The sequence below is a fragment of the Ochotona curzoniae genome, unplaced genomic scaffold (assembly GCF_017591425.1).
Source record: "Ochotona curzoniae isolate NIBS_2020 unplaced genomic scaffold, NIBS_Ocur_1.0 scaffold_4506, whole genome shotgun sequence".
NCBI lineage: Eukaryota > Metazoa > Chordata > Mammalia > Lagomorpha > Ochotonidae > Ochotona > Ochotona curzoniae.
The window spans coordinates 49161125-49178515 of NW_024467119.1; the positions used below are offsets into that span (position 1 = coordinate 49161125).

The 17391-nt window shown below is 39.0% G+C and overlaps 1 protein-coding gene across 5 annotated transcripts in view; it reads right to left on the reverse strand.

Annotated features, from left to right (window-relative positions):
• Positions 1 to 17391, reverse strand: part of ANK2 (ankyrin 2) — a 306741-nt gene that overhangs the window by 243840 nt on the left and 45510 nt on the right. For 2 of the 5 annotated variants that reach the window (XM_040966589.1, XM_040966590.1), the window contains exon 1: positions 1410 to 2163. The exons of the other annotated variants lie outside the window; for them this stretch is intronic. In XM_040966589.1, the coding sequence (XP_040822523.1) occupies positions 1410 to 1538 (129 nt within the window). In that variant the 5' untranslated portion in view covers positions 1539 to 2163. Of the gene's footprint in view, positions 1 to 1409; positions 2164 to 17391 lie in introns of those variants that run through there. 5 annotated transcript variants of the gene reach the window in all.

The window sequence follows — 17391 nt, forward strand, 5'->3', positions numbered from 1 at the left end:
TTTCAGTGACCAAAAGATAAAGAAGACACAGTCATAGGAAATAGCTGAATACAGTGATGATCCCGTTAGCAGGTTGGAGAACTGCAGTACATGTCAAGAAGTGTGGCAACCTCCACAAAAACAGTGAATGACAAATCCTTGAAACAGGCCTTTTAAAGGTCAGACAAGCATTACTAAGGTTTTCTCCAAAGGGGAAATCAACATATACAGCCATTGCTGTTTAGCTTAATTACTGCTATTGATTATAACTAGTGGTGAGAAGAGTAGTAAAACTGAAATGTGGTGACTTTCTCTGTAGTAAAAGCTCAACTCAGTGTGGCTCCTTAAGTATCTTTCTAATCAATGAGGCGAAAACAGCATCTTGCAAGTGGCAAGTTAAACCTATCTATTATGATTTTTTAAAAAGAATTCTTTGAGCATACAGATCATTAACCATATAGATCACTGGTGCATTCCTAATCCCAGAGTTATGTTTTACAATTTGTTACAAACCGCTATTTGATGTTCTGCTACTGTAATATGGCATCTATCATACTCTGAAATTATCCAATGACCTACTTTATTAATTGAAACATTCACAAAGATCTCCTTTCTCTCTATATGTCCATATCACAGCCTAAGAAAGTATTTCAGGTCTATGAACTTGAAAGATTATTCATATTTCACAGCAGAAAAAATTATTCCTAAAAAAAAAGACAGTAGTTCAATAATCTAATACCAAGGGAGGTAACAAGTCACCCCTCCTATTACCCTATTAGCCCAGGGAGCTTAACTTACTTACCATATACATTTAAAAACTACAGGATTAATAACAGAAAACAGAAAGTAACTTAATGAGAAATTTACAAATGCAGGGACACAGCTCAATGCACCAACACTCTCAATGCAGTTTCACATAGAACAGTGTAAACCTTCATGAGGGTAAAAAACGCCGAGTATATAAACCCTGTGGTTTATTCTTAACCAGAGGTCTACATTAGCTGTATGGTCAGTGGGAAAGCACAGGCGAAGGACCCAGTAGTAGACAGGAGGAACAAGAAAAGGAAAATACCTGACCCCATCCACCATAATTCAAGTCTTTCCTATGGCAGGTGCTCAGAGTCACTTGGAGGAATAAGGCACCTGGTTCTGAGATTGATGAAAGATAACTGAGACGGAAAAAAAAAAAAAAAGAAAAACGTAAAAAAAAAAAAATGAAAGGCAGGAATATTTTGTTTTGCTTGGTTAAAGCCAAGGCTAGTCACCCTACCCAGGCATCTCCTCCCAATGCAGCAAATTTAGGCATAAGCTCTAGATGGCAAATTGAGCCTGGAAATGCTGCAGGGGAATGATGGAGTGGAGGTTGGATGAAGTTGCCAGTTCTGTGCAGTCACGACTGAGGGAAAGGGTTAAAGGGATGCTCCTCATACCTTTCTTTTCCGTTCCATACGTTCCCTGGGGATTTTCCGTTGTTTTTTTCTCTCTCTCTCCAGATTTTTTTCCTTTTCATCCAGTTCAGCTTCCCGAACTTTTTTAATAGAAGCAGCAGCGTGAGCCATTTTGCAGAGGGATTCAGCCGAAGCAGTAGCAGAGGATCAGTTTCCACTCTCCAGCAAGCCAGGTGCTTTTCTAGCTAGGTGGAGCTGTGCATTCCCCTCCCCAGCAATGGCTGGCAGCCAGAGCACTCATAAAATAATCCACTCCGCCCCCGAGTAGGTCAGAATTTTGTTCCAGCCTCTGCAGCACCCATAATTCACTCCAGAATAGTAAAGTCCCAAGCCGGTCCCTCAACAGTACACACCTGCACACACAGAGAGGAGGCTTAGATGTGCACCTCACTTGCACAGGCTCCAGAGGGAAGGCGGAGTGAGCACTAGACTGGGAGCTCTTCAGCAGTTAGGGTGGCCGCAAGGGCAGAGAAGCATCCTACTAGTTGAAGAAGCTTTCCCTAGGCACACTTCCCCAATTGGAATGGCCTTTGGGGACTCCTCCAGACAGTCTGTGTCTTCCGACTGGAGCCAGGAAGAGGCCACCTCAGTGGAGCTGCGAGGGGGTGGGTAGTTACTGCTGCTTCCAACCACACCTCTATGCGGGGTGAGAAGAAAATGGTGCAGTCTCGCTAAAGGATTCTCTGCTGCTGCGGCCGCTGCCGCCGAGCTGCTGCTACTGCCGTTGCCACGGTTGCTCTGCTGTAGCACATGACGTGAATCCCTGCCTTTGAAATCCCTCAGCACTTTCCTTCGCCCAGGTTCATTTAAAGAATCACCGCTGCTGATTTTGGAAAACGCAAACACACAGCTGGAGGGACTTGCCCACGCCCTGGCCGTCTAGACAGGGGCAGGTCGGGGAAGGTAGCTGGTCCTCACGGTGTCATTTCCAGACCCACGTGAGGCTGTATTAAGGAGCTGCATCAGGCGGGGGACTAGCAGGGAGCTGTCAGTGAGTACACAGTATAATCTGGGCTCAGTGAGGTAATCAAGGGAACTGGAGGGGAGAGCTCAAATGAGAGAAAGCAGGAAAGGGGAGAGAAAGGGGTAAGTAGGTACCACCTGGGCCATTCCCTCACCCTAGGAGAGGCACAGGTACTCTTTATTAGCAAAGGTGCTTGTAGATTCAAATTAACCTTGAAAACCTATATGAAAGCTAAGCAGAATTGATATTTCTGTCTGCTCCTGTATATACACCCGACAGGCAGTTTCAAAGAAAGAGGAGATAACAATTGAACTCAGGATGAAGTCCTCTATAGCATCCCAACTGCATACATTGACAAACACTGAGAATTTTGTCACAGGTTCTGAAAGAGCCAATCGAATGCCAAGGGTAGCATTCATTGCTCAATTATTCACTCTTAGCACTAGACAGAATCACAGTGCTGTGGTGTGGAGTATGAACCTTCGCTCTCCACACACACACACACACACACACACACACACACAACATTACAGGGAAAAAGTTTCAACTATTACTATCAATAGCTATAAAACTACATGACCTGATTCCACACACATTCTACTGTTGAGGCAAAAGATAAGACAACATCAAGTGTCTCGCAGAAGATGCTATGTTTGTATTCTAATCCTTATGACATACCTCCTCAGACAATTGAAAAACAAGAAGTCTCATTTGTAGCCTTGCATAAAGACAGAGATGATAAATTTTCCAGAGGAAAAATATTGTATTTAATATTCTGGGTGGTCTCTACATGCATCTGTTTATGTCACTTTTTCCTTTTTAGTTAAACTGAGTTAAACACATACTATCAATAAAATATCCCACATACACACAAACTATGTCCCATAGTAGCATGCATAATTGCATAAGAAACCCAGTATTTCCTTTGATTCCAAAATCAGTAATAATAATAATGATAATAATAATATTGGACCAACATGGTGACATAGCACAATGCCAGTCCAAGTCCCAGCTATTCCACTGCAATGCCAGCTCCCCACTAATAGTCTGGGAAAACAGTGGAGGATACCCCAAGGCCCTGGACCCTGCACTTATGTGGGAGACCCAGAGGAAGTTCCTGAATCCCAACTTCACACAAGCCCACTTCTGGCCTTTGCAGCCATTTGAGGAGTGAACTGGCATATGAAAGATTTATTCTCTCTTTCTTTTTCTTTCTCTTTGATTCTCTCTATATCTCTGGATTTCAAGTAAAATAAATCTTCAAGTAAAAACAAGAAAGGATAATCAGCATTGTAGAGTGGATGTGACAGCTCAGTGTCTCTTACAGAAGGGGCCATTATACTGTCTCTTACAGAAGGGAACTGCTATTGATTTGACCCGATCTGCTTACAGAATTCACATTCTAAAAGCAACAAACTAGCTTCCTTGTTATCTAACCGCTACAAGCTCCTCCTTGAGAAAAGGTTTCCCACATTTACAGGAAACATAGCCATTCAGGAATCTGGGGAAAGGAAGGTGGATAGATGGGATAGAGGCAGGGCAGGAATAGGGGCTCCTTTTTCTCCTGAAGCAGGCAAGTTATGACTTGTTCCTTGATAGGACTGACCTCAAACACTCTCTCCTCTGAGGGACTCCCAGGCAATTAGTGACTGTGGCACCACTGGGAGTGACAGTGGTACCAGGAAACAGACTGGAGCAGAGGTCTTCTGAATGCTATGTGTGGCATTCTCCTCTTTTTTAATATTTTGGGTTTACAGCAAAACGCACATGGTTTTGGATGTCCTCTAGTTAAATAATCCAAGTCCAAACAAAATAGAACCAACCTCCTGCAGTGGTTAACCTGTGATCTTCTGGCCATGACCTTGGAGAAACTACTTGCACTGTCTCACGTGATCCTTTTCCCTCACAGACTTCTCCCCAAACTGATAAAAGCCACAAGTATAGCTTCGGAAGAAAGTGAGTTCTTACTGGTCCCAGCCCTTGACAAGCTCCTTTTAGACAAACCCATGGGTAAAATCAGACAGTGTCAATTCAAACCAAGTTGTTCTCCGAGGTAAGGGAATTCTCACTTTTAGAAAGAGCTGCAAAGACATTCTAAGTCATGGTTAAATAGCCGTGGTCTGCAGGACTCTGTTTTTCTAAGGGCAAGTATGACAGCTCTTTCATCACTATGATTCAAAAAGAAAAAGGTAACAAATTGATGCTAGTTGGTTAAATGTTAGTTTGAATGGCATAAAAATCACACAAAATTCTGTGGTGGCCAAATCTTGACAAACAGCCTGATACTACATTGCTAATATTTTTTTTCAAAGTTTCTCTGGATGTAAACAGAGAAACCAATCTTTTTTGTTTTTTTTTTAATGAACAGCAACAGCCAAAACAGCTGAAATAAATGACTAATACGATTTGCTCCAGACAGTTTTCTTGGGAAGGAATGCAAAAGGCAGGCGAGCTGAGGTTCAGTACTCACATGAATCCCCTCACAGAAAACGAACCCCTCAGAGAGCTCCCAGTGTGAATTCTGTTATCATAACAACAAAACAAGAAGATTCAGACAGCTATTAGAAGCATTTAGGTAAAACAAACTGATCACGAGTTCTTTCTTAGTGTGTGATTTTCATTTATTCTTCCCCCAGTAAAGGCACATATTGCTCCCACAGGAGATGGTGAGCAGCATGAAATCCTTCTAGGAGAGCTAGGCAGATTAGGTTGGAGCACACACACCATGATAACTTTGTCTCTCTCCAACTAATTCAACAGTGAGCTGTTGACAAACTGACCTTTTAAAATCCTTCCTGCTTGTATGCTTGCCTGGCTCAATCTCTGCTATGATGTCTATTTGAATTTCTGTAATGCAGTTTTCTGAGAAAGACAGCAGCGTACACTCACCAGCTGACCTCGGCACAGACAAGGTACCAGGTTCCAGTCCCAGGAGCACACAGCCATTTAAATGATGCATGCACCACAAGAAAGGGGTCGTCCCATCAAGCCACCGGCAAAGAGAGAATACTGGCCACGTTCAGAACTTGTGACAAAAGCTGATTCTTTCCACAAAGCATCTTGATCATCAATGACATGAGCATGTGTCTGCCTTCAAACGTGAGGAACACACTGTCATTTACATGAAAACCTGAGAGCCGCATACGGAGATTGTTCTGCCGAGAGGGCACACCTCCTTATAAAGTCAGGAGAAAATGGTCATTTGTCCTCTGCACTGTTCAGCATCTTGTTGATCAAAATCCAAAGAAGATCCTCTGCAGACATTGGGCATCAGTCAGGGCTGCATTCAATAACTACTGAGCTGGCCATATGCAACTTAATCTCCCCTTCTCTGCTGAGCCCCACCCAGGAGGAGTGGCTGCGCAGCTGAGCAGTATGTAGATTCACTCTGTCACACACAGGGCATTACCGTGAGGAAAGGAGCAGAAGCAGTGCAAAAGCAACTAAAATCCCCTAATTACAAAAATAAATAATAATGTGCTCACTTTGAGGTATGAGCCAAGAGTTCATTCTAGTTTAGTTCTTGGTATTAATCCACATGTGAGATTAATATTCAGTCAGGATAAGGTAGAGCAAATTGAATGAGAGTTTCCACTGATACATCATCTTTTTACCTAAGTGAAATACCTAAGCCAACTCAACAATGCAAAGTTAACTTAACCAGAACTGACTACTAACATAGTAGAAATTCTTCTCTTTTGATAACCAGGGCTTCTGTAACCCAAAGGTAATCTATTTACTCTGGACCGGGGAATGGAAGCAAGGACACTCTGGTCCCAAGGCTAAACAGGGGATTTCCCTAGTCCAAGGGAGACAAGCAGAAGGAATCTCAAGAGCTAGCCCTGTCTGCCTCTAAAACAAGCCCATGGTACTTCCAAGGCTTTACAAAACATTTGTAGCAGACATGGAGTGACAAACTTCCCTCTGGAGGCCACACCATGTGTAGGACATAGATAGTCCCAGTTCTACCACCACTGACCTCTTGTTACTATGATTGGGCACAGGGTCTGGGGGCTGTAGATAGTAACTCTGCATGCTGGGGCCAGAAAGACATGGAATTACTGGAAAAAAAGGAAAATTAAAAACATCACATCTCAGAAGGAAGTGAGATTTCTCTAGTTAGATTGTGTCTTCCAAAACTCTTGCAACCTCATTCCCAACTCCATCCACTCATCACTACCGAAGAAAGAGCCCAGGGGGACAAAGATGACTGGTCCACAGGTTTGGTTGTTTTTGTCAACAGCTGGCATTGCTCACTGTGCAAAATTTGTGGCCACAAACCTCTCTCTACTGTGGTATCTTCATCAAAGTTACTGGCTGTGCTCTCTTTAGCAGGATATAAATAAATTCAATCAGGAACTAGAAAACTTACAAAATGCTAAAATCTTTGGTTTAATTTATACTGTTTTGTTACATTGAAAACCTAGGGTTTAATCCTGGAATTTGTATTGTAAAATATTATTTATTGACCGAATCTTAGAGTATATCAACATGTGCTCAAGATCAAACAGCCAATTGCTGAGGGATAGTTCTGGTCTCCAGTTTCTCAGGGGAATACCTTCATCACTAATTTGTCGGGAATATTTTAGGAAATTCTATCAGGTCTATGGCTAGTATAATACATTTAAAAGACCAATAAAACACATTGTTTACCACAACTGCTCAAAACACTATTCCCTTGTGGCTACATTGTTGGCACCAGAAAAGTGAATTGCTACCATTTGGCCATTTTTCACCTGGAGAAAATGACCATTGTATCCATCAGTAGTTAATCATTTTTATGAAAGTATAAGCTTGTGGATTTTTCTTGTTTCTGGAGGAGATCACACGTATCTGTCTTTTTTGCATCCACTGAAACACAATTTTATAGAATTCTTTTTATTTCTTTGTCTACACATACAAAATAATCTTTTCTTGGAATTCTTGTTTAATTAATCTACCAACAAAATCTTTGTAAGTATTCATTGTTTCTTCCTTCAGATTTGATGAGCACTTTTCATTTACTCCTACTCATTGAAACCCATGCTCTATAAATATGGAAACTAAAGCATAAACTTAAATAGGACTTTCTTTAGACAACACATTTTCAGATTTAGATCACATTTGAACTCTCTCTTTGGCATGGTCTTTACATGACTTCTAAATGAGATTAATAACTAAACCAATAAGACCCACAAGAACAGCATATATTTTATCTAATAGGAGCCAGATAATTCAGACTGATATTATTACTAGGAAAAACTGGAAATACTTACAGAGAGAAAGAAAGAAAGAAAGAAAGAAAGAAAGAAAGAAAGAAAGAAAGAAAGAAAGAAAGAAAGAAAGAAAACTTTATAAGAATGTCAAATATCTGGCCTAAACATAAGCAACTATGACGTGGAACTGAAGGCAAATGCAACCACTGACATATAAGAAAGCAGGGAGATTGCTTCTGTTTGCCATGTAGATTTCTCTATCAAGTTTAAACTTTTATTTTGAAAACTTCATGGACTAAACGGTGGAAATAAAGAGTTGACCTCTACACAGAGTTCACAGTCCAACAGGGAAGCCTCTGCAGAATCACCCGAGATCACAAAAAGAACACTCGCAGGCTAGGAATAGAATGATAATCATCCCTCTCAGACATCTACAACCTAGATTCTAGTGTCCAGATTTGAACAAAATTCAAGCCTTTAACTTTGTTTAGGTGTATCCCAAATCATCACACAGCATATCAAAAATAAATTTTCTTCTCTAAAAGAGTTTTCATCCTTTGCTTTAAGTTTATCCATGTAAATGATTTTCCAAGTACAGTGACCAGCATCCCTCCAAGCCAGCCAGCATGAAATAGAAACAACAGAACAGAGAAATCTTCAAATAATGAAAGACTTCAAGTCAGGGAACTATAAACAAAGACACCAAGACACCAAGACACAGAGAGACAAAATAAAAAGAGATGATTCTGGCACCCACAGTGGCATGACTGCTGAGAAGGCAAGCAGCTTGAATGCTTTGAGCACAGGTTGATTGCCTGCTTCTCACGACCTCTCACCTTAACACTACATGAGAAAAGGTTATCGCAAATGTTGGACAGATGGACATGACCATCAAATGAGTGATAAAGTGACAGGACTTCAAAAAGTTGAACTGTTTTCCCACTAAAAAGTTAATAAGAGCAGGTTTTGGGTGAAACAGTTAAGATACCCACTGGGACACTACATCCATATCACAGCATCTGGGTTTGAGTGCTGACTCTACTCCTGATTCAAGCTTCTGCTAACGTGCCCCCAGGAGGCACCCATGACGCTCAGGTAGCTGAAACCCTTCTGCCACGAGCGATGCAAACTGAACTTGAGATGCCAGGTTTGGGCCAGACTCAACACTGCTAGTTATGGGTACTGGGGACAGAATCAGTAAGCGGAAGATTTTGATCTCTCTTCACTCCCACTTTCAAATAAATAAAAAAAAAAAAAGAAAACATTTTTAAAATGATCATTACTTTAAAAAAAAAACTTCATTAATAACTTAATAAATTTTAAAAATGAATTTCCAGCTAAACCATTTGAGAATTCATAAATATCAGCAAAATAGAATAGATAAATTATAAGATTAACTAGAATGATACCACAGAATGTTATTCTACAAATTAAAATTTTGCCTGTCAAGCAAAAGACAGAAATTCTGGGCAATATTTAACCAAATTAACTTTAAAAATCAAAACATCTCTAGAATTTTTTTTCTTTGTCAATTCCTGTGATACACCTGGCTGTTATAATTGCATTTACTGAAACAGCTTCAGTATCAAAGATTTAAACCAGCCTCAAAAAAAAAAAAAAAAGCCTCAAGCAGAATAATGAGATGCCTCCTGAAAATCTTTGTTTTGGATGGAAAAGCAAAACAGAGAACAATCACCGTACTTGACTGTCGAGTAGGCACAGTTCCAAATGGAAGGTTCTATAATAGGTGCCCTTACAATAACTTTTCAAGGCATAGTATTTAATAGACAGGAGATGGAGGCACTTTTCCCCTCCCACAATTGATCCATAAAATCCAGTTTTAGTAAAAGGCAGAAACTGGCCCAGTTACAGGGATAAATATAGGAACATAGAGTCAACCAGGCTGTCAGCTTGGCACACCTATGAAACATTGCGAAGAAAATTTGCCAGAAAAAAGAATCATTTTCACTCATAATATTGAAAGTAAAATGATTCCTGCCACAAACAAAAACAAACTGACAATATCTAAGACTACAACTATGTGGGAACCAATAAAATTCTGGTTGAAGATAAAACCATACAGGCAAAGGAACTTTCACAACTGAACCCTCATTTTGCTTATGTCACATCCCTGCAGTGTCAGCATTAGGATTTCTCCAGGGCAAAAACACTTATGACTCTATCCAAAAACAGCTGATGTTACATTTAGAAGAGTATTTGGGGATGAAACAGAGCAGAGGATTTGGCTTATCCACTATACCTTGGTGGGGCCTCCTTCGGGCACCCTTTTCCTATTAGAGCAGCTGTAGGTGAAATTTTACCTTATGTATTGTGAAAATTCATTTTCCGAAAAGCATCTGCTGCTTAAAGATCTGGATCCCACTGAAATAAACTACATAGCTTTGTTGCCATGTGTGTTCATAGAAATTAATGGAGGTTGATAGCCCTCTGCTGGAAGAAACGTATTAAAACCAGTTGCTCTGAATTACCACAGCATTTAAAGAACCAAATGTCACAAAGCTTTGAGGACTCCTTGAATGCATGCTGCATATTTTCATGTGTGTATGTATATATGCACACTCTCTAAATATATATATATACATATATATATACACACACATATATATATATTTGGTTAGTGAATATTTTTCTGTTGTATGAAAGAAAAACATGTCCTTTTGTCAATTTAGACAGAATAACATTAAACCATAAGAACCCAAAGCAAATGACAAAGTAAAATACCCTGTAAGGTTTTCCTGAGCAAAGAGAGCAAACAAAATTTGAGCATATGCAAGGCATTGATAGCTTTTGAAGTCTCAAATCATACCTAGGATCTCTCAAATTAGACCAACATATTTATGATAAAGTTTTCAAACCAACTGAGTTTTGATCTAAGTAAATCTAATGAAGCTCACAGATACAATTCAAGAATAATGTTACTTCCTTCCCTTCTTCCTTGCCTATCACCTTCCTTCTCCTCCCTGGCCTCCCTGCCTTCCATCCTTCTTTCCTTTTTTTAACTTTTGAGATAATGTATTTCTAGTTTACATTATATTCAAACGCTTCATGCTCCACTAAATAGAGTTCAAAATGTATGATCATTTTTTAAAAGATTTCTTTATTTAGTCTCAAGCTATTTAACAATATACATTAAATAATATTTTATCTTCTAATTTCTAATTCTACCATATGATCAAATTTTATTAAAGAAAGTAAGAAAATGTCTTTTAACATAATGGTAGAAATACCCTAGAATACCCAACTCCAAATTTGGATGCACAAACATAGCTTTTGTATGTTTGGAAGAACCTAAAACAATGCTGCCTTTACAAAAATTGTTTTAGATTCTGATTTTGAAGTGAAAAAATAATATAACAATCTGTTTCATGAAACACATAAAATAAGTAAAATTGATAAAAACTGAAAAAATATATACCAAAAAGTTTTGCTAATGAACCTTCATGCTCATACAAGAAGAATAAAATGGAAAATTATTTGATGTGAGTTTGACAGCAATAATAAGACTTTAAAATGAATATCTTGAAATATTCTCTAATGATTTTTTTAAACTTTAGCTAATCATTTGAAAAATACATTTTCCTACTAGAAAGCTTTTACTTTCCAACCCGTTTCCCTTCCACACATGTCCAGCCTATCCCTGCTGCTCCGCATACATTGTAGGTGATCCTCCCCATTTACAGTACCTCCTGCCCTCCTAGGCTCACAGCAGGGCACACTCTGCAGTTACTTCCATCTTCCACTACAGGGATAAGGCATGTTCCAAAATGTAGTACTAACTTTCACATTTCAATGCAGACAACAAGGCCTTTGATGTCAAAATCTAAAATTCCCATGTAGATGGATAACCTGTTTAGGACTTTAGTACTGCTAGACACTAGCAGGATTTGTCTGTGGCCACAGACAGTAATTCCAGCAAAGATCCATAATTCCTCTCTGCCTGTTTGTCAGAAACGTCTCATATCCGTAGGAACACTCCTATCTTGCACAGTAGATTTGCTTAAACAGATTGGCCTGTGGTCCATTTTCTAGTCATTTCCTAGGATTGTCCCAATCACTGAGTTTACTTGATCTGCTTGTTTCCATAATGAAATATTATCATGGTACTACAATTGTAACCAAAACTATGTTCTTCTTCCTTATTAATTTTTAGTTGAATTATTTTAAAACTCACTTATCTTCCTCCCTCTTTTTTTATTCTTCCATCTCTTCAAATTTTCCCCCAACTACACAGATTTTTCACAACTCCTCTCTTTTTTCAAACCAGTTGTCTGGATTTGTAAAGCTGTCTTTATTACTATAGGGTTTTCAAATTTTTATAAAAGCAACAGCTGCTTTGCTTTTTCTCATTTTCCAACCCAGACATGTATTACTAAAAGTGTCACACACACACACACACACACACACACACACTCTCACACAAAACCAGTATTAAAACTTTTGAGAAAAAGATTATATCATTTCACCTAAGAAGCAGGAATATTAGAGAGGAGGCATATTTTTTGAAGTAGGTGATTTTTTAAAAAGATTTATTCATTTTCATTGCAAAATCAGATATACAGAGAGGAAGATCTTCCATTCATTGATTCACTCCTCTGATTCATTCCCCAAGTGGCCAAAATGGCAGGAGCTGCGCCAATCTGAAGCCAGGAGCTTCTTTCAAGTGTCCCATGAGGGTGCAGGGTCCCAAGGCTTTGGGCCATCCTCTACTGCTTTCCCAGGCCACAAGCAGGACACTGGATGGGAAGGGGGGCTACTGGGATTAGAACTGGTACCTGTATGGGGTCCAGGCACATGCAAGGCAAGGATTTTAGCCACTAAGCTACCATACCAGGTCCAGGAGGCATATTCTTAAATTTTTTTTTCTTTACTTGCCTTTTTGCTTCAGAGCCTCATTTACGTATTTGAAAGACAAAGAGAGAGAGAGAATATCTTCCATCTACTGGTTCACTACCTAAATGACTGCAAATGTTAGAGCTGGGGAAAACAAAAGCTAGACTACAGAAAGAAATTTCTTCCAATCTCCAATGTAGGTGCAGATATCCAAGTACTTGGGCCACCCTCACGGCTTTCCAAGTGCAGCGAAGACAAGAAACAACACCTATATAAAATACTGGCTTTACAGGCAGCAGCAGCTTAACTCATTACACCAACAACACGGACCCTTTTGTTTATTTCTTATATTTATTTTATTTATTTGAATGGGAGAATTACAGAGAGAATTTGTCTTACATCTACCGTTTCACTCCCTAAATGGACACAATGCCTGGGTCTAGGCCAGGCCGAAGTCAGGAACCAAGACCTTCTTCCATGTAGCCCAGATGGGTGCAGGGACCCAAGAACTTGAGCCAATTGACCTCCACTGCTTTCCCAGGAACATTAGCAGGCAGGTGAATCAGAAGCAGAACAGCCCAACTCGAACCTGTGCTCATATGCTGGCAATACAGGTGGCAGCTTAATGCATCATGCCACAGTACCAGCCCCTGAGCTTACCCTTTATAGGAGGAGCAGACTGGGAATGATAATGCGGACAAAGGAGATTTAGCATTCAATCTGTTTCTAACACTGACTCTGAACAAATTCCAGGTCACTGAGACTCCTAGGCTCCTTTAATGCCTAAGTTATAATTTTGTCTTCTTTTGAGGGAAAAGAAAGGAATGGAAGAGACAACTAACTTTTTTTTAAGTTCCATTTCCAAGAATTTTATTACAAATGTAGGCTTAACCATTCCCTACACTTTTTTGATATTTAAATACATTTATAAGTACATACATATTTCATTTCCTGAAGAACACCTAATGAATATATCTAATATGTATGCATAATCAACTTTACACAGCTAACTTTTAAAACACTGTCAATAATTGCTTATTCTCCTAAATGTTGATGAATCATTAAAGACACAAATAATATTCAATAATGCATTTCCAGGGATCCTATGGACTTCAAAATTGCTAGAGCAGTATTTCAGCTAGATCCTGCTTAGGACTAAGCAACATTTTAAGAGATTTTTGTCACTTAAGTTAAACGCATAACAGTATACACCGGAGTGACTTCTCACTACTTTCAAAAGCTATCATTAACATATCCATAACATTCTTTTCCTTTATTGCCAAATGAATTTTTTGCTTCAAAGTAATCTTCGAGCTTACAAAATACTACTTTAAAACTACTGATGGTTTTGTGGTATGAAGGTTACAAACACTCAGTTTCTAGCTATCTAAGCATTTATTTCCTGACACTAAGTGCTTTGTCTTTTCTTAAAATGATGTTATTAGAAAGTAAAAGAAATGAAAGTGGATGAAAAGCTCCAAGTCATACTTAAATAAGCATACCATACTATTTGCATTCTATTTTAAAGCCAATTTAATATTATTCTATGGATTGCAGCAAAATAAGTTTTAAAAGCTCTTTTGGCATTTACCTACATCAGAAGTAGACAAAACAAGGGGATGTTTATCTGAGTTTTATGAACTATGCAATATCTTACATTTTTAAAAATGTTAGTTTTTCTAGAAAGATGAAGGTGAATATACCAAGAAGGAAAAGCAATTATGTGAAGAAGAATACAAAGTATATTAACTCTTTCATTTTCTCTTGTTTTCCTTTCCGTGTATCCTCCTCTACATTCTTACATTTCTTCTGACTCCAGATGAAGTAGATACATAAAGGAAGAGATTTTGGGAGAATGGCAAGGAACACAAAATGAAATCAGCTCCAAGACCACTCCAACGGTGGGAAAAACAAAGAGGAGATTGTCCTAGAAATTCAGTTCAGTCCATTATATTCTGAGATTTAAGATACTTGGGAGGACCTTACTAAGCTATTAGTGACCATCATGTTGGAAAATCTAATAAAAATGTATCAGTCCTCATTCCTCATATCACTTGACCTTTTAACAATGCAAAGCTGGAGAACATTCCCTCTTCTTCTGGAACCCTCTTTTCTCACCGATAGCACCTGACACTCTCCTGTTCCCTCACATACCTTTTTAATTATGCCTCCACCCTCTTTGCTGTGCTTTCTCCTCTCATCAAAACCCACTTCTCTTCTCACCCTAGGCATACCTAGCAGCAGCATTTACTCCCACAGTTTTAAATCTCATGCACCAAACCCAAGTCCCATCTCTGGCTCTAACATCTCTTCTAAGATGCACACTTGATAATATTCAGTTGGACATTTTGCAAGTATTTCTGTATCTTCCCCACCAAAATGTGTCTTTCCTCATGCTTTGATATCTCAGTGTATGATATTCAGTCAAAAGCCTGGGAGTTGTCCACAATCTACCCCTAAGTCTTGTCAAATTTCCTACCAAAATCTATCTTCCATGAATGCATTCTCTACAATCACGAAGTCATCAGCCATACGTGCTGTGAATCAGTGTATCAGTGTTGAACAATCGCTTCCTCTCAGTTCCTCTACTTCTACTCTTTACCAGCTGTTTCCCTCCCAATGCAAAGCAGCTAAATTATCCGTCTGATTCTATTTAGCAAACGCCTAAACAATTTGCAAGGAAGTCCCATGAAACAGTAACACGTTCAAAGCCTTAACAATCCGGTGTTTGCTCTTCTCTCCTGACACTGCTCTTGTTTGAGCTCCTGGGTGCAGCAAGCTCTTCGCTGCTTCTGGGTTCACATGTATGCTTCCCTCTTCTGAGAATGTTGTTTTTGTTCTATACCTGACTGTTCAAATCTCAGTTTCAGGATCACCAGTTCATAACAGCTTCCCCTAATACTTTACCCACAAACTAGGCCTTGCTGTGAAAGTCACTTATATCAACCAGTGGTCTTTTGTGGCGTCTATCACATCTAATAATATACTTAATTAATTAGATTAGATTCTTAGGTGTAGATTTTGATTTTCTTTTCCCTCCAAGATTCTAAACTATACCATGGCATATGCCTTTGTTCCAAAAAATGCTAACGTGCAAAATATACATCCTGAAACATTTTGCTTGGGAAAATGATGAACTATGGATATATGAACAAATGAGTGGTTTGTTGATGACTAAGAACATTGAAAGAACACCAGTAGTTAAAGATGCTACAGTCATACATGTCTGAAGTCCAGTCATCCCCCACAAATGCCTCAAATTTGACTCTTTCTTAAAAATCCATATTGACCTCTCTGTATCTCCTTCTCTCTGTAAGTCTTACTTTCCAATAAAGATAAATCTTTAGAAAAAAATCCATATTGAACTTTCTGCCTTTCAAATAGGTAAAATTAACCTTTTAAAAAAGATGATTGCGCCAGACTCAGTGACGTAGTGGCTAAAGCCTCGCCTTGAATGCACCAGGATCCCATATGGGTGCTGGTTCTAATCCTGACAGCCCCGCTTCCCATCCAGCTCCCTGCTTGTGGCCTGAGAAAGCAGTTGAGGACAGCCCAAAGCCTTGGAATCCTGCACCAATGTGGGAGACCCGGAAGAAGCTCCTGGCTCTTGGCTTCAGATTGGCTGAGTTCCGGCTGTTGCGGCCACTTGGGGAGTGAACCAGGGGATGGAAAATCTTCCTTTCTGTCTTTCCTCCTCTCTGTATATCTGACTTTGCAATAAAAATAGGAAATAAATCTTTAAAAATAAACATTTCCTTACCCCCTGCCTTCTCTCCCTTCTTAAACCCCTCCTTCCTTCCTTTCTTCTTTAATCTTTACAAAGACATACTTTCAATCCATTCTATAATCACAGACATAATTCACCACTAACCATAACATTCAAAACATAAAAGGAGAAGATCACAGTTCCTCAGCAGTATAAAAAGGGACTTAAACCAACAATCATAAGACGGCCATTTCATTGCTATACATTTCTGCATTTCATATTAACTGCCACATATCAGAGAAAACATATTATCTTTTTTTCTGAACTGCATTTAATGCTATAAATTTTCCTCTGTAGGCAAATATATAATAAAAAAGAAAACCCTGAAGTATAATTTGCCTAACATCAGATGAATGCCATATGCCAAACTCTAGGATATATTGGGCTATGTTTATAATTTTATTTAAATCACATATGTATTTATGCTATATGTATATGTGCAAAAGGAAAACATCTACAGTTATTTTTTCTGAGCTAATGATTAACCTCAATTTCAAAATCAGTCTTGTAGAAGCAAAAATAATTGAGAACATGCAAGTAATAGCAAGATTATGAATTCCTGAATATGTCTCTGTGTTTTCTCTTGATTAAAATTAATATTTTCAAGTAGGGTATGTTCTAGGAAAAACAACTTTCATCAATATACCAATTCTTTCTTTTTAAAATTTATTTTATTTTTATTGTAAAGGCAGATGTACAGAGAGGAGAAGACACAGTGAGGAAGATCTTCCATCCGATGATTCACTCTCCAAGCGGCCACAACGGCCAGAGTGAGCCAATCTGAAGCCAGGAGACTTTTCCAGGTCTCCCATGTGGGTGCAGGATCCCAAAGCTTTGGGCTGTCCTCAACTGCTTTCCCAGGCCACAGGCAGGGAGCTGGATAGGAAGTGGGGTTACCAGCATTAGAACCAGCACCCATATGGGATCCTGGTGCATTCAAGGTGAGGACTTTAACTGCTATGCTATCACACCAGGCCCAATAGACCACTTCTTAATATAACTGTACCAAAGGTATATAGTTCAGAAAGTGGACACACACACACACATATACAAACTTGATTTATTCTCCTCTTGGACGAAGAAAAAATCAACTATGATAAGTAAATGTATTTATAACATGTAAAAATTGGGCCATATTTGCATACCAGAGTCTATTATTCTTGCTGTACTAGATTACCATATAGAGGA